The sequence below is a fragment of the Phoca vitulina genome, unplaced genomic scaffold (genome assembly GCF_004348235.1).
Source record: "Phoca vitulina isolate PV1807 unplaced genomic scaffold, GSC_HSeal_1.0 scaffold22, whole genome shotgun sequence".
Classification (NCBI taxonomy): domain Eukaryota; kingdom Metazoa; phylum Chordata; class Mammalia; order Carnivora; family Phocidae; genus Phoca; species Phoca vitulina.
Window position 1 is genome coordinate 9260486 of NW_022589725.1, and position 17797 is coordinate 9278282.

The following is a 17797-nucleotide window of genomic DNA, read 5'->3' on the forward strand; positions in this document are numbered from 1 at the left end:
TGCGCATGCGTGAACGGATCCGGCAGGCTGCCAACTGCGCAGGCGCCCTTAGTTGGCGGGTCTTTCAGAAGCGGCTGCAGCCTTAGTGTCGCAGATAGCTGACGGCGCCCCAGGCCCGTGAGGAGCGGCCGCAGGGGCGCGGGACGTCGAAGCGCGACTCTTGGCCGCGGAGAGTGATTTGCTGGCTTGTATCTCCGAGACGGAGGCTGTGGGCTGGACTGGCGTCGTCCGGACGTCAGGAAGTCGCAGATCTGTCCGTGGACGCCGTTCGGCTCATCCCCGCACCAGCCTCCTTGGCGTCGGACCTCTCCGCCCAGCCCAGACCGGTCGCTGCCCCCCAGACAGAGGGGACTGGGGGAACTGGAGCGCTGCGGCCTCGTCCGGGTGAGAGGAATCCCAAGGCGGGCCGCGCCTCTCGCTCGGGGCCTGTGCAGAACGGTGTTTGAGGGCTGGGGGTGGGTCACAGGCCTGGGTTCGAATTCCACCTCTGCATCCGCACCCCCGGGCTGTCCCCAGTGGGCCGGGCTTTTGGCCCTCTGAACCCTATCTGCGGGGAGGAATTAATGATAGTATTTACAGAGCTGTGGAAAGGATTCAGTGGGATAATGAGATAATGATGCAAATAAAACGCCTGCGTACATACATACACAGATCGTGGCATATAATAAGCACTTAACAAGCAGCTTAACAAATGACATTTGTTGCTGTTATTATCCAGGCTTGAATCTGTGATACAGCCCTACTGTGGGGATCTAGATCCTTGACCTACCCACCCTTGTTCTGTTACCTTTCCCACGCTGTCCCTCCCTATATATTTATTTTTCTTTATTTAGAGTCCCTCCCCCTCATACAGATTTTTGCTGGGAGGGAGGGGTAAGCGTGGAATTTGCAGAGACGCCTCAGTCATGTCCTTCCTTGCCTTCTTCCAGTCAGTTGTCTGTGACAGCCACTAGGGATACAAATACGGTCTGGCTGGGGAGACAGACCTGTAAACAGACTGTACAGTGCTAGGAAGACTAAGGGGTGACGCAACCAACTTTGCCTAGAGAAGTGGTTTGAAAGCTTCGCATTTGAGCTAGGTTGAGAAGGCTGAGTAAGTCTTACAGGCAGTGTGTATGTAGAGATTCAAAAGTGATGCAGGGAATGGGGGTGGCAGGAGAGAGCAGGGATGGGTAAGTTAGGACTAGTTAATGGAAGGTGTTGAATATACTGGAAGAATCTCTGCTGCTGTCTAAAGAATGGATTGGAGAGGAGCAGTGCTGGATGTTGGAAAACTAGTGGAGAGGCTGCAAGATTATGCTGGGGAGGGGGAGGCAGATGGTGGAAGTTCTGAGACCCATATACTAAACTAAGAACTGGAAGTGTAGAAAAGCTTTCCAGAGACTGTTGGAGGTAGGATGGACAGGACTTTGGATGTGGAGATTAAACATAAGAAGTAAAGGATGATGTGATTTTTCTACTTTGGAAGACCATGTAGATCATAATGCCATCTAGGATATGAGGGACTAGTTAAATGGGAAATAAAGGAAGGTACGTGTTAAGTGAGACATGAGTATTTCTAACGATGAGTTCTGTAGAAATTCAGTACAGGAGGTAATGATAGTCTGATAGTCTCTGGAGGAGGTGGATGAGGTGGGACTGGGCTGGGCCTTGTCAGGTAGGTAGAATTTCGTGGGGCAGAGATGAACAGGTCAGAAAGGCTGGACAACACAAGGTCTCTTCTGGGGTAGTAAAGCCCCAGCGAGACTGAGGCTGAAATGTGAAGAACAGATCACCTTGTTTTCCTATTTTCAGGGTTTTCATCCAGGATGACTTCAGTAATTAGATCAGAGACGACAGAAGGTAAGTATTGTAGTAAAATTAAGGCCCTCTTGCCTTGGGTTCAGATTTCTCAGCTATACACAAATGCTTTCCTGGCTTCTGGTGGATTTGGAATCACATATTTACGTATTTGCGGAGATGCTTCCTCACTGTTTCCATGATCTGGGGCATATATTTTCTTTTTCCACCTTTTTGCTCAGATGCATGGTTGTGGTGGGTTTGATTTTGTATTTTGACTTTTTCATAACAAGTGCTAGAAGAGGAACCAGTGGCAACTAAGACTCATGATCATCCACTGGAATCGGATCCCATCCCTGTGGAAGTGTGTAGCAAATCACCTGCCTCCCTGGAGATGACTCAAGGCGTTTCAGAGGAAAGAATTCACCTTGGCTCTAGCCCTAGAATAGGGGGAAGTTGTGATCTCGGCCGCCAGGAAGGACTTCAGTCCAGGTTCCTTCATTTGTCTCCCCAAGAACAGTCTCCCGATCGTCAAGACAAGAGTCAATCTTGGCGGCGAGCAAGTATGAAAGAAATGAGCCGGCGGAAGTCACTGCCTGCCTTTCATCAGGGCATCACAGGTGGGGTGCTGTGTATGTAAGACAGGAGTTCCAGCTCAGATAAGAGACAGTGAGGTATGGCAGAAAGAATGGAGGAGGAATGACTTGGCTCTGCTACTTGTTATGTGACTGAGCAAATCATGTCACCCCTGTCAACCTCAGTTTCCTCATCTGTAAGGGGGATAGTCTAAGATCCTAAGTACTAATGTCAAACACCTAGTGAGTGTTCCATATGATTGCTATTATGTTAACAGCTGCCCGTTGTAATCTCCACCATGAACAAAAATTCTAGTTTACAATTGTTCAACTCTCACCTCTGCTAGGATGAGAGGCATTAAAGATTTCTTTGTATGGCTTTCTGTTATTTCTTAAAGTAAAAAGGTGGGTGGGTTGCTACCTGCTTATAGGCTTTATAACTGAAAATATCTCGGAGGGAGGATGCCTGTAAAAATATCTTGGTGAAAACTAAGGTTTTAGACATGCCGTATTTGAATGTGATTTGTGTGAACTTACAATAATAATTACATCTCAATAAGCAATGAAGTACAAGATTTAATGTGGAAAGTCCAGCACATTTCAGGAAGAACTTACTAGTTGTGTAACCTTGAGCAGATTACTTAAGCTCCTTTGCCTTACAGGTCTTATCAGTAAATGGGATGAAATAATACCTATTTTACAGGGTTGTGTGAGAATTAAATGAATTGATATAGAACACAGTTCTTGGCATATAGTAAGTAAATAGCTCCAATGTTAAGCTATTGTGATTATTTTAAAGATATTAGCTCACTTCCAGATGGCCTGATGTGTAGAAGGAAATCTGGGTAAAAATAGCCATTTAGCATATTGCTGCCACAATTGTGCTCATGCGCTTTACTCCGTAGGTGTGCCAAGAAAACAAGCAATTCCCTAAGATTACCCCTACCTTTATCTCTGTTTCAGGGCCTGTGGACCTAAAATTCTGTATAACAAAAAATCACTGATGTAATAAGATTGGTTATCTCCTGGTTATTCCTGGCTACTTGCCAGGTTTCTTTGGTTAGAGGCAGAAGGTATCCTGTTTTTCTATACTAACAGCAATGAGAAATAATTAGGAGGCAAAAGAACTAAAAACACAGCCAGCTGAAGCTGGAGGACAAAAATGTATGTATCTCAAATTGTCAGAGCAAACTTTCTTTGCTGTGTAATAATTGATGTTTTTAGATGGACATAATTAAAAAAAAACAGTACATCTTATAGTCGTTTGAGGATTCAGTGGCATAATTATGTAAAATACCCCTCCAATTCAGGGGGACTCACCATGTAACCTTGGGCAAGTTACCTATCATCCAGCCTTTGTGCCTCAGTGTCCTCCTTTGTAAAATGGAATTGATAAGCTACTTGCCTTTGGTTTTAATGAGGTGTGCATAGCATTTAATGAAATGCCTTTTATATAGCAAGTGTTCAACAAATTACTATTAATGTCATTATTAGGTCATTATAGAGAGGCAGTATGGCTCTTAGTGGGAAAATACACATTTTTTGGTGGCAGACTTGGGATTGAATATCTGGCCTCTGGCAAGTTATCTGCCCTCTGAGCTTCGGTTTTCCCATCTGTAAAATGGAGCTCATAATTTATAAGACAGTGTATTTAAAGCACACTGCAGGAGCACTTGGCTGACTTACTCGGTAGAGCATGTGACTCTTTTTTTTTTTATAAGATTTTATTTATTTGAAAGAAGGAGAAACAGAAACAGAGCGTGAGCAGGGGCGAGGAGGGAGAGGCAGACCCCCCCCCACCCCCCGCTGGGCAGGGAGCCCTACGTGGGGCTCCATCCCAGGACCCTGAGATCCTGACCTGAGCCGAGGGCAGATGCTTAACCAACTGAGCCACCCAGGCGCCCCAAGCATGGAACTCTTGATCTCAGGGTCTCAGGGTCCTGAGTTTAAACCCCACATTGGGCATGGAGCCTACTATAAAAAAACAAACAAACAAACAAACAAAACACACTGCAGTGCCTGTCCTAAAGATGGTCAAATATTCCCATCTCCTTTCCTTGAATGCTGAAAATAAAACATCAGAAACAAGTTAAATGATTTTTAAAGTTACATTGTTTTTATTATTTTTGATGTTACTATATTTTTTAAGGATTTAATTATTTATTTGAAAGAGAGAGAGAGAGATAGCTCGCACATGAGCCGGGGCAGGAGCAGGGGAGAGGGAGAGGGAGAAGCAGACTTCTGGCTGAGCAGGAAGCCAGTTGCAGGACTTGATCTCACAACTCTCAGATCCTGACCTGAGCCAAAATCAAGAGTTGAACACAACCGACTGAGCCATCTAGGCACCCATAACAGACAAGATTTTAATGTAATCCATAAAAGGTTTCTTAATAACATTTTAAAGTTAGTACATATAAATAGGTAAATTTCATTTTTTGGTGAGTCTAAAAAAATTAGATATACTCTATATAAATTCTCCTTTTAAGTAGAAAAGGCTGCCTACGCGTTCTTACCTGAAGTTAGACCCCATCAGGAGGGAGGACAATTTTCAGTTTTTTTTAGTTTGCTAACTATTAGTATCTAGCTCCTTACATGTGGTGATATTTTATGTTAGAGCTCAGCAGATCCATCAGTGCCAACTTAACAGAAAGCAAACGGCTGGTTGCTCTCCTGCTTTCCAGTTTCCAGGTAAGAATCTCGGAATTGAGAAATGCTTTCTTTTTCTTTTTTTTTTTAAACTGTTACTGTGACAGCCCCAAAAAGAGATCAGTATTGTGTAATGTATCAGTTGAGATTAAAAGATGCTTCTGTCTAGGTGGGATTAATTTAAAAGCCAGATTTAATCCCAGCAGCAGCTGATTTCTCTCTGGACTAGTCTCTCTACCAATCCCACTGGTGCTGGTGCTAATTGAGCACCTGACAGAGATTTCCTCAGTCTGGTATAGTTTGCCCATTGGCAGCAAATGATGGGAATTTAAAGTGGGTGAAGGTCAATATCTAAGTTAAAGCAGACATTTAAGGTCTGACTACATACCGAGCGGAAATTATACGGCTAACTGGTGATTTACATCAATTTAGATAAGTCATTTGTGTTAATTAAATGACCATGTTTCTCTGAACCAAAAATCAAAATGTATAGTCTGAGCAAAGAGATTTTTCCTGATCTACTTATTTGTTTATATGAAAAATCTTAGGCATAAAAATTAAATCATGTTTACTTTCATGTTGATTAAACATCATGAAATTACATGAACTCGGGACTGGCCTGGAAAATCTTGGTTGTACTGAAAATGCTTTTCTTTATTTAGTTCTCTGTTCAGAAACTTGAACCTTTCCTAAAGGACACTGAGGGCTTCAGTCATGAAAGTTTTAGAGCCAAAGGTAAGTTGCTAAGAATAGAGGAGCAAGCTTTGGCCTTTGGCTTTACCTTCTGTTTAGGTCAGTTGAAGCCCCACTTTCAGGACCTCCATTTATAGGAGCTGCTGCCTCACAAAACCAGCCCCCATCTATATTTTAGAGTTCTGTTTAAAAAAGTAAGAATATATGCTTATGACATTCAGAAGGTATAAAGGTGTGACGTAAGCCAGCCTCCCACCCCAAGCCAGTGCAACTCCTCTCTGCAGAGGACACCACAGCCACCAGCTTCCGGTTGATTATTACAGAGATCTTACTGCATTTCCAACATTTTTACATGAATACCAAATGAACATATACTCTGCACTGTTCTTTACCTTGTCTTTTTTTTTTTTTTAAGATTTATTTACTAATTTTAGAGAGGGTGCGGGGGAGGGGCAAAAGATGAGGGAGAGAGAAACTCAGGCAGACTCCGTGCTGAGTGAGGAGCCTGATGCGGGGCTTATCTCATGACCATGAGATCATGACCTGAGTTGAAACCAAGAGTCAGACACCACGCAGGCACCCCTTGTCTTATTTGTTTGTTTGTTTGAGAGAGAGAGAGTGAGCAAGGGAGAGAGCACAAGCAGTGGTTAGAGGCAGAGGGAAGGGGAGAAGTAGACTCTCCTGTTGAGCAGGGAGCCTGATGTGGGGCTCAATCCTGGTACCCTGGGATCATGACCTGAGCCAAGGGCAGACGCTTAACTGACTGAGCCACCCAGGCGCCCCTTGTCTTTTTTTTAAAACCAGTTTGTCTTGCACATTGTTCCATATTGCACATATAGAACTGTCTTGACATTTTAGTAGCCATATGACATTTCATTTTATAAATGTTCCATATATGATTTAACCAGTTCTTTACTGGTGGGCTTTCAGGGTTGTTTCCAGTCTTTTGCTATTATAATGAATAGGGTAATGAATACCTTTTTACACAAGTCTTTTGGCACATACACAAGTAAAAAGAAGATAAATTTCTAGAATTGGAATTACATAGATCAAATGAAATGTGAGAAATTACCAGATTGCCTTCCAGAAAGGTTCTATCAGTTTATTCTCTTACCAGCAATATATGCAAGTACCTATTTTTTCACACTCATAACAGTTTTACCAAGCACCTCAGATTTTTTACTATTTGATAGGTGATAAGAAGTATTTTCTAGCTTTAATCTGTGTTCCTTTTTTTTCAAAGAGGATAAGCACTTTTTCATATTTTTTAGAGCCACTTGTACTTCATTTTCTGTGTGTTGTTTGATTGTATCCTTTGTTCATTTTTTTTTAATCCAAAATGTGTTGATTGGGATAGTTTGCCCCTCATCTTGATGCAGGGTGCTTTTAGCACTGCTTCTGTCTGAAGGAGTATCCTTCTGTAAGTCTTGCTTTTCCTCCCGTAGGCTGGCAAAGGACAGTGGCACAGCCAACACACAAAACTACTGTTTGTGCATGGCTAAAGGCGGTGGTGATTTTGTAGCATCCTGGGCACTTCACATCCATGAAGTAGGAGTTAGGGCTCTGCGCCAGGCACTTCTTGTGTTTCCTTTTCTCTTCTGGGATGGGTGGAGGAGGTCCTTTGAGAGGGGATGTTCTTGTGGGGAGTTTGGCACCGCTGGAAAGGCTCCTTTTTCGTTTTTGAAAATTGGGATGTTGGCTTTTTTACATCAGTTTGTAGGAACTCTTTATACATTAAGGAAATTAGCTGTTCATCTGTGATATAAGTTACAAATATTCTTAGGAATCCATTTTCAACTTCCTAGGAAGTAGCTCTTTATAGTATAACTACACAATCATCCAGGGTCAGAAATATTCAGTGTTACCCACTTAAAAGACCTGGAAAATATATGAACTCAGGCTGTTGTTTATCTCGGCATTGGACCATCGCCATAATTAGAGTAGATACGATAACTGTTTAACATCTGCTTTCCCCTTTGCATTTCTCACCTGAGTGCAGTTGTTAGATTCTTCCAAGTCGAAGCAGAGACCTGTTTTTACCTTATGCCCATAATTCTTTATTCTCCTTTAACATTTTTCATTACGCCCCTGCCTATTGCCTGACTTCTGTAATATGTTCTTCCTTTCAGTGCCAGCAGTTGAAATTTCTTGAAAGAATGAAATGTCAGTGCACATATAACTTTTAACTAGTTTTCACCAGTCAAGTATAAAAAACGCTATCATAAATGTCATAAAGAGGAGTTGTCTTCCGTTTTATCTATACCTACCCAAAGAACAAAGATAAAATCTTTCTATATATTTATACTACTTCTTTGAATAGGTGAGAGGGCCAAAATGTAACAGGGGACCCTAGAGCTGAGACCACCTTGAATATATCTTTGTCAGCAGCTTGCTGTGGAAATTCATATTCTATTTATTTTATAACATGTACTTTTTTTTTCCCCCCTCTAGCATCTTCTCTTTCTGAAGAATTGAAGCATTTTGCAGAGAGCCTGGAAAGTAATGGAACTCTACAAAAATGTTTTGAAGATTCAAAAGGGTATGTGCAGTTCCCCTTCTGTCCTAAATTATAATTGAATTAAGACTTTTCATTATAATTAGTTGCTTATTCACTCAACAAACATTTATCCAGCATCTTCTACACACCAGGCTCTTCTAGATGCCGGACATAAAATGATAAATAAGTCAAGCAAGGTCTTTCTTTTTTTTTTTTAAAGATTTTATTTATTTGACAGAGAGAGACACAGCGAGAGAGGGAACACAAGCAGGGGCAGAGGGAGAGGGAAAACAGGCTTCCCGCGGAGCAGGGGGCCCGATGCGGGGCTCGATCCCAGGACTCTGGGATCATGACCTGAGCCGAAGGCAGATGCTTAACGACTGAGCCACCCAGGCGCCCCTCAAGCAAGGTCTTTCTTATGTATTTTAACAGGAGAGACAATCAAATACGTAGAAAATAAGGATTTCAGGTAGTGATTATCTAAGAAGTCAGTAACTATGATAATGACTTGAGGGGGGTGTACACAACTTTAGTTAGTGTACAGAGAAGACCTGTTAAGACCTGAGTGGTGGGAAGGAACCAGCCATGGAGAGATGAGAGGAAAAGCATTGTTCAGATATTTGCTAGCAAGGCAAGTTGGTGATAAACTTATGTTCTTCACCTGTTGGTAAGCAAGAATATTAGGAGTTTTTAAATCCCAGCCCCAAACTGGTAGTTCCTCTGTAGGGGCAGGGCCTAACCCTCTAGCTCCTGCCTTGCAACAAATCATGTCACTTGGGCCTACCTCATAAAACTTTTTAGTTTTGACTTCACAAAGGTTTACTTTCCCACAGATTGTTAGAATTAACATTGCTGGGGCGCCTGGGTGGCTCAGTTGTTAAGTGTCTGCCTTCGGCTCAGGTCATGATCCCAGGGTCCTGGGATCGAGCCCCACATCGGGCTCCCTGCTCAGCAGGAATTCTGCTTCTCCCTCTCCCACTCCCCCCTGCTTGTGTTCCTTCTCTCGCTGTGTCTCTGTCAAATAAATAAATAAAATCTTAAAAAAAAAAAAGAATTAACATTACTATCCAGAAAATGAAAACTATGTTGGCTCAGCATAGTATCTCTTTTAATGCAGTGTATTTAAGCCACCAGCTGCTGCATCTCAGCCAGAGGTGATAGAGGCTGTGTGTCACAGGCCTTGGTGGAGAAACATGAAAGGTGGCACAGCTAACTTGTCTTTGCCAGGTAGAGTACCAAGTACATCTGCAGAATTTTGGCATTTTCAGTGCTTCTTTTCCATCAGGATTAGTCACCCAACTGAGCTAAGCCATTGGTGTAAATAAACATAATCCCTGTCCACTGATAACATCATTTTGAGTGGGAAGAAGAGATGTCACATACAAAAGTATTGTTGGTCCTTAAAAGGTGACTCAAAGAGAAGAGACACAAAAACAATGTGAACAAGGGGCACCTGGGCAGCTCAGTTGGTTGAGCTTCTGACTCTTGGATTCTGCTTAGGTCCTGATCTCATGGCTAATGAGATCAAGCCCTGAGTCAGGCTCCATGCTTAGCGAGAGTCTGCTTGGATATTCTCTCCCTCTGTCCCTTCCTCCATTCATGCTTTCTCTCTCTCTCTCTCTCAAATAAATAAATAAATCTTTAAAAAAAAAATGATGTGAACAAAAGTTTGGAGATGGAAAGCTCCAGATGTTTGAGGGTCGGGCTGAATGAGATTATATGGGGCAGAATAGGTGAAAGGAAACAATTGGAATCAAAGTTAATGAGCTGGTTGGAGCCAAAACAGCCTAAAGTGCCAGGTTGAAGAGTTTTGACTTTTATTCTGAATGCAGTTGAGAGTCGCAGAGTTTTAGGCAAGGAAAACAAAATTAAGGAATATTTTAGGGAAGGGTAATCTGGCTGTAGGTGAATTGGAATTGATGAGAGAAATAGAAAATAAAGAGACCGCTGAGGAAATTGTTATCTAGTGCAAAAGTGAGATAGAGCTCAAGAATAAATATTTGTTGAAAGATGAATTCTGAATATCTTTTACTGCCATTAAAATTTTGTAAGGCATCCTATTAAAAGCAAGTGCTTTGGAAAGATTTATATTGATCTTACAGTCTTATCTGTATTCCAGAAAAGCATCAGATTTGTCTCTGGAAACATCAGTGGCTGAAATGAAGGAATACATAACAAAGTAAGTGAAAATGAGTGATCCTTTGTTGGAAAATCTAAATTCATCTGGGGAAAATAACTAGGTCTGGAAAAAATTAATAGTAAACATTCCATTCAGAGTCTCAGTACTAGTGTGTCAACACTGGAATTTAGAAAGCTGCTTATTGGGATCTTGTGGGCTTTACTGATGGCCAGTTTCATAGAATGGAGTCTGGGGAATCAGGATGTTAATTTGATTTTAAGAACTCATGTTTGATTTGATTAAATTAATATCCTCTGAATCAGTCGGGCTTTCTGATCCTTTAATGACCTTTTTTTCACATCTTAGAACCAGAGTAGACACCTGATGTACTTATTGTTGCCCTGAGTGATTCAGAATGAGATGATCAAAAAGTAACTGATTATTTTTTTTCCTGATTCTATAGATTTTCTTTAGAACGTCAGTCTTGGGATCAGCTCTTGCAGTACTACCAGAAGGAGGCTGAAGAGATCATATCCAGGTTAGCTCCATGATTGGAAATAGGAAGCTATCTTTTTACCTTGTGGAATTTGATTTGAATTGATTTCAGTTCTGTTAGCACAAATTGAAAGATGAATCCTTTCTCATAGGCCAATCAACTCATCAAAGCTCTATAAAATGTGTATTAGCACTCTAGGACTATAAATGGAGAGTTGGGGGAAAGGGAGGGAGAGTGGGTGTCACTATTTTCAGTCAAAGAACAGAATTGCTTCAGTTCTGTGTCCTTGGCTGCTGTCCCACATCCAGGGGGAGACAGGCCCATCTCTGCCCTGTACCAGGGCACCCGGGCTTGGGCCAAAATCTTGGTCAGGGCACGTCAGTTTGCACGTGGCCTTCAAGCTGCAGGTATGGGAGAGAACCCTGGCCAGGTCCTTCGTGGAGATGCAAAGACATGGAAGGGAGTGATGAAAGAGGGTGTATAGGAGAGAGAGGATCTTTGGGTCCTAAAGGCATAAAAAGTGGGAAAGTGCTAGACTTTGATTTAGTTGGCCATCTAAGCCAGTGATTTTAAGCTTTTTTTCCCCCAACAGTATCTCAGCTAGAAACCCAAATATAAAATGTTAGCTAAAATCCTAACTGCAGAAGTGGCCTCTTTGTAAGGAGGTGCTTTCAGGAACATGGTTTGAAAAGTTCCGCAGTCCAGGCACTGATGGTTACCAGTTACTTTATTTGCCCCTTACATGTTCTGTTTATGAAGATAGGTAAAGTGTAAGATCAAAGTTTCAGAATAAGAACTTTTGATGTGGCATAGCTTATTGGTTAAGAGGAATGCTTCTGGAAGCAGAATGTCTCTGTTACAATACTAATTACTCCTTCATTTTGTGACCTTGGGCAAGCTACTTAATCTCTAAGCTTGAAGTTCCTCTTGAAAACGGGGATAATATTAGTACCTACCTCATTGGGTTGTTGTGAGTGTAAAATGAGGTGAAATGGAACGTGTTTAGCAGGGTCTGGCAGGAAATTTTGGGAGTGGTTGTTGTTAAAGAGTCCTCAGTTTTCATGAACTCTCCATCATATTCAGTTATTTCAGATAATTAAAGTGGCCCAGCATTTTTTGGAAAAGATCATAGATATGGATTTCAGGAAAGCAAGCTTTGGCTTTACCATACCCCACCTATAGTCCTTTTTGTAAATGGACCTTACTGTTAGGTGGAGTCAACTGATCTGAAGGTTCTAGCATTTCCTGGAGCCCAGTGGTATAAATATATTAACACTAGAATAATCATTTCAGACCCCCTTGTTAATAAGAAAGCCTACGCCTACAGTAGAGTGGAAGAATATTCGTTCAGGTTAATAAAGCCTTATTGGCGATTTTTTTCCCTAGGTTGTCTTACATATCTTCCCCCAGAAAATGATTATAGAAATTCCTTGAGGGGCGCCTGGGTGGCTCAGTCTGTTAAGCGTCTGCCTTTGGCTCAGGTCATGATCTCAGGGTCCCGGGATTGAGCCCTATGTCAGGGTCCCTGCTCAGTGGGGATTCTGCTTTTCCCTCTCCCCTCTGCTTGTGCTCTCTCTCTCTCAAATAAATAAATAATTAAAAACCCTTTTAAAAAAATTCCTTGAGCGCTCTTTTGTTCTTTTTTTTTTTTTTTTTTTTCCTTCCAGAGGATCAGCTGAAACCAAAGTTACTGAAGTTGAAGTGGAACCTGCAACATATCTTGGATCTTCCCAGAGTGAAGTCCTTAATACAAAGCCTGACTACCAGAAGATATTGCAGAACCAAAACAAAGTCTTTGATTATATGGAGTTGGTGGTGAGTTGGCTCATATTAATTTGGTTATTTAGCTTTGCTATGTTGTCATCCTTGGAAATTCAGAGACCTGGAGAATATGTGTAATGAGATAACTATCAGCTCTACCTTGGGGAAACATGGAGAGACAATAAAAAAAATAAATACGTGGTGATAAAAGCTAATAAAGCAAGGTAAAAGAGAGAGTGGACAGGAAGGGCAGCAGGTTGCTGTATAGAGCAGTTATTGATGGTCCTTCTAAGCTGCTTTTTTTTTTTTTTTGAAAGATTTTATTTATTCATTTGACAGAGAAAGAGCACAAGCAAGGGGAGCTGCAGGCAGAGGGAGAGGGAGAAGCTTGCTCCCCACTGAGCAGGGAGCCCAACACAGGGTTCGATCCCTGGGATCGTGACCTGAGCCGAAGGCAGATGCTTAACCGACTGAGCCACCCAGGTGCCCCTCTAAGGTGCCATTTTAACAAAGACTTGAAAGAAATGAGGAAGTGGGGCGCCTGGGTGGCTCAGTCAGTTAAGCGACTGCCTTCGGCTCAGGTCATGATCCTGGAGTCCTGGAGTCTGCTTCTCCCTCTGACCCTCCTCCCTCTCCTGCTCTCTGTCTCTCATTCTCTCTCTCTCAAATAAATAAATAAAATCTTAAAAAAAAAAAAAAGAAATGAGGAAGTGAGCCCTGAGGACATTTGGGAGAATAGTATTGTATCACTCCAAGTATCGACAGAAAGTAGATGCACTTGATAAAGGTTAATTGAAGGAGTGATATATAAAGTGTGGGTATTGAGGAAACCACAAGGATTAGTGCAGTAACCTGGGGCTTAGAGGCAGCTGAACTCTTAGTGTCCCTAGGCCTGAAGGGCGGAGGGGAGGAACAGTCACTGTGGTACCAGAGGAAGAAAGTTATATAGTGGGCCATGACCTTCAGTTGAGAGACAAAACTAACTCAAGACAACCCTTCCAGCAAGGCTGCATAAAAATATCCTGACTTCATTCACCTCCCTCCCACTTGGGCTCCCTCTTGGCTAAACCTGCCCAGACACCAGAGGACATGGAATCCTGTCTGAGGTTATGCTTGGCAGCCTCCCAGGGCATAGGGCAACATGGAGAAGTGCAGAGTGTGAATCTGGAGGAGCAAACAAAGTGTGTGGCACAAGCTTTCCAGGTTGAAAAGACAGCAAAGCAAAGCTCCTGAGCAGGAGCTTGCCTTCCTTTTTTGAGGAACATCAAAGAAGCCACGGATGGGGCGCCTGGGTGGCTCAGTCGTTAAGCGTCTGCCTTCGGCTCAGGTCATGATCCCAGGGTCCTGGGATCGAGCTCCACATCGGGCTCCCTGCTCTGTGGGAAGCCTGCTTCTCCCTCTCCCACTCCCCCTCCCACTCCCCCTGCTTGTGTTCCCTCTCTGGCTGTGTCTCTCTCTGTCAAATAAATAAATAAAATCTTAAAAAAAAAAAAAAAAAGAAGCCACGGACCCCTTATAGCTCACAGCTGTTTTTCATGTGCAGATGGATGAACTGCAAGGGTCAGTGAGGCAGCTGCATGCTTTTATGGATGAAAGTACCCAGTGTCTCCAGAAGGTGTCAGTACAGCTCGGTGAGTGTGTGTCTTCAGGGGACTAGAGCTTGCACTATTTTATATAGGATAGCCCTTCAGATACAAACTGCCCTTCAAAGCATATGGTCTCAGAAAATAAGGCCTGTGTAGATGATTTCTTTTTCTCCCCTCACCATAAATTATTATGCTGTGGGTACTCAAAGTTGATGGGAAATTTCTAGATGTGAATTCACAGGAACACAGTAGATTGGAAAATTAAATCCCCACAAACCGTGTTGTTTTAGTAAATCCAAGCTTTTAAATACCCATTGCCGTTTTCCTCTTCATTCTTCAAGAATCCACTAAGTGACACTGACATTACTTCCCTGTTGCTTTTCCTTGGCCTACTCCAGCCCTAAATTATTTGCTATATACCTTCATTTTCTCATTACATAGTATTATGGTTGTGGTTGCAGCTGGCTTTCCTGCCGGACTGCCATCTCCTTGAGGACAGAGACTCTTATTTGTCATTGTAATGCCCTTCAGTGTCTGGCACAGTTGTCCATACAAGAAGTTTTCAATAAATGTTATTTTGAATTCACTTGAAATTTACTTTTGTCTTTCCTTTGCAGGGAAGAGAAGCACACAACAATTAGATCCCTCTCCAGCTCGAAAACTGCTCAAGCTTCAGCTACAGAACCCACCTACCACACACTGCTCCAAGTCTTGTCAGTGACTTCATATAGCTTTCCTGCACAAGGTGCTCCAGAGGAGAGAAATGGGAAGAGTGCCCCAGAACATGGCAACTGCGTGGCAGTCTGAGCTGGTGATAGCTGCCCTGTTGGCTTTGAGGATAACGGGCTGAATGTAGAGCCCTGCAGTTTTTTTTTTTCTAAAAGTGACAGAATTTATGCATCTGAAAGAGTGTAGTATAGATGCTTTTTCCAAGAATGTGCAAAATGCTTGCAACTTCTTTTGTGGAATGATCTTGAGAACTAGTAGCCCATTCTTTTAAATATCCTTCATGGTCAGTAATCTTCATCTTGTGAAGATGTTTTTTAGGTTTTGAAAAAATCCAAAGTCATTCAGGACCAAATCCAGGGAAACATTTTAGGGGTCAAGTTGGGTTCTGGTAGTAAAGGAATGGGACTAATTTTCTAGTGTGGCCCTGAAGGTGATTTTTGGTAGAGGAGTTGTGAGCGTTGTTTGCATCATATGGATAAATGTGTATCACTTTACACAATGTCCAGATTGAAGGAAATACCACTCATTCTCTGTCCTGTTCACAGTGTGCTTTAGGTTTTAATATTGAGTTGACATCCTAACTCCTGGATTCATGGCAGGAGGGGGCTAAGTACTGTTTTTCATTGTTCTCTGTTTTTAATAATTTGCATTATAAAATTGCACATTATTAAAAGCTTTCTTTTGTCTTTGTGTATACACTGAGCATATAAAAAAATTTTTTAAGGCAGTGGGGGCTTAGCAGAAAATAGGATTCTTTGCCAAGATGCTGAAGTGAACAATAGTGTGGAAATACGCCTCAGCATTAATTACCAGGAAAACACCAACTAATTTATTGTTAATGTTTCTTATTCTCTGATCCTCCTAATAGGATAAAGCCTACTTCATTTAAATACCCAGTCATAATCTTTTAAGTCTTAAACCTTGGCCTAAGTACCAATTAGGGAAAGGTGGTATCTCCTTCCTTTGACCTACATTCCTTTTTTTTTTTTTTTAAGAGATTTTATTTATTTATTTGCCAGAGGGAGAAGCAGGCTTCTTGCTAAGCAGGGAGCCCCACACAAAGCTTGATCCCAGGACCCCACGATCATGACCTGAGCCAAAGGCAGATGCTTTACTGACTGAGCCACCCAGGGACCCCCCCCCCCACATTCCTTTTTCTTTCATGTATTTACAGAGCCCCTGCTATATGCCAGGCATAGTTCTAAGAACTGGGGAGAGAGCAAAGAACAAAAACAGACGTGGGAGTTGCTCATAGTATCTGGAACTTAGTAGGCATGTGACCTATGTGTTAAAAGCCTAAGTGCCACTTCGACCGAGAAAAAGTTATTTAACCTCTTATCTGTAAGATTGGGAGAAAGATAGAACCTATATCACAGGGATGCTGTAAGTCAGATTAAAAAGTATAAATTTAGAACAGTGGTATCAATGTGCTGGAGGGGCAAAAGCTTGAACAACTGAGCGGATTAGTAGAGCGGCTAATGAGATGAGAAAGCTAGTAGTTCAATTTGAGATACCAAATGGAGAAGTCAACTAGACCATTGGATATAGACGTGGAAAACTGGGTAGAGACATTTGGACTGGAGATAAAATTTGGAAGTAACTGATATGTAGCTGTTGAAGCCTTGAGAATGGATAATACTGTCAAAGCTAGAGCAAGAGGGAAACTTTGGACAGCCCCAAGGAAAGCTGGGGCTCTTAAGCATCGGAGGAGTCGTGTTAATTGCCTACTCTTTCAGAAGCAGAGTAGTATAATGGAAAGAGCACACCGTTTGAAGTGAATCTTTATCTCTTATGCTCAAATTTACTCATATGTAAAATGGGGATAGATCACACCTCTCCCAGGTGATTGTACCTCTGTCATTTATTACATCATACTGCATTTTTTGTTTGTAAGAATTTGTTCAAACTCAAGGGTAAAAAGTGTGTTTTTGTCTGCATCTTCAACAGCCAAATAAGATAGAGCATAGAAAAATAATACAAGCTCTAAGGATTTTACATGCATACAGACCACAACTTAGGTAGCTTGTATTTTTTTGTCACTAGAGGAGGAATTCAAGCAGTCAGAGGCTTAATAATCTAACCAAGGACATAGAGATAGTAGAACCAATTTGGCACTCCGTAAATGTTAACGGATAAACATAAATCATAAAATAAAAGTCTGTGCTCAGTTAACTTCAGTTTCCCCTCTTCCCAAGTTTCCTTCAGGAATTGTGCTTGACGAGTAACAATATTACAGACAGTTGCTGTCCTTGACATGTTTGGTTAAATTCCTTCCGTTTGTCCTAATTTAGTTTTTAGTCAGTGAGATTAACCAAGAATCTCTTTGGGGGAGGGAATTATGTCTGGGATATTTTGGTGTTATATCGTTGGGTCATTAAGCTTAATGTGTAATCATTCTTAAAACAAAAACACACCAAAACTCCATTTCTCTGTGGCACCCAAGAAAGGAGGTGGTGTGGCTGGCAGTTGTAATAGAGGAGATAGAATGGAGGACTGGGAATTAGGAGCCCTGAATCTTGGATTCTAGTTCTTCAGTTAACTGTACTCATTCACCAAAAATTTGGTAAGCACCTCCCACAAGCCAAGCACTGTGCTAGGCTATGTGCCCTTGGGTACATCTCTGGGTCCACGTAAAAGGAGGATGCCTTCCTTGCCTTGCAAGGGTTGGTTTTTTTTTTTTTTTTTTTTGGTTCTTAAGAGCTTCATTAAGGATCTGATTTGGCGGAAGGGGAGGAGGCGGGCCAGACGCCGCACTCAACGCCCCTCCCTCCGGGCCGCTCTAGTTTTCAGGTTCTCCCGGGAGACTCCGCAACATGAAAAACTACAGCCAAGATGGCGCCGCAGGGCCCTCCCGGCTCAGCCACCATCTTCTCGGTAGTTCCCGAAGGGGGCAGGCACAGCGCGCCTGCGCGGCCC

At 42.3% G+C, this 17797-nt stretch overlaps 1 protein-coding gene and 1 pseudogene across 2 annotated transcripts; one reads left to right on the forward strand and one right to left on the reverse strand.

Annotated features, from left to right (window-relative positions):
* Nucleotides 1-64: 64 nt before the first annotated feature.
* On the forward strand, nucleotides 65-15881 carry DSN1 (DSN1 component of MIS12 kinetochore complex). 2 transcript variants are annotated; one of them, XM_032420053.1, is made up of 11 exons: nucleotides 65-384; nucleotides 1795-1842; nucleotides 2073-2399; nucleotides 4969-5042; nucleotides 5663-5735; nucleotides 8145-8232; nucleotides 10310-10369; nucleotides 10773-10847; nucleotides 12473-12620; nucleotides 14110-14197; nucleotides 14770-15881. In XM_032420053.1, exons 2-11 carry the CDS (start codon nucleotides 1809-1811, stop codon nucleotides 14871-14873), a joined length of 1071 nt encoding a protein of 356 aa, XP_032275944.1. In that variant the 5' UTR covers nucleotides 65-384; nucleotides 1795-1808; the 3' UTR covers nucleotides 14874-15881. The 2 variants fall into 2 exon arrangements, with proteins under 2 accessions (XP_032275944.1, XP_032275945.1); XM_032420054.1 differs by lacking the exon at nucleotides 2073-2399.
* LOC116641621 lies at nucleotides 7080-7620 on the reverse strand (annotated as a pseudogene).
* Nucleotides 15882-17797: the final 1916 nt, after the last annotated feature.

Excerpts from the sequence above, each read along its gene's own strand:
- DSN1 (XM_032420053.1), top strand. The coding sequence starts at position 1,809 with ATGACTTCAGTAATTAGATCAGAGACGACAGAAG. Across the intron at positions 5,736-8,144 it reads TGAAAGTTTTAGAGCCAAAG|CATCTTCTCTTTCTGAAGAA; the intron begins GTAAGTTGCTAA and ends TCCCCCCTCTAG. Across the intron at positions 14,198-14,769 it reads GAAGGTGTCAGTACAGCTCG|GGAAGAGAAGCACACAACAA; the intron begins GTGAGTGTGTGT and ends TTTCCTTTGCAG.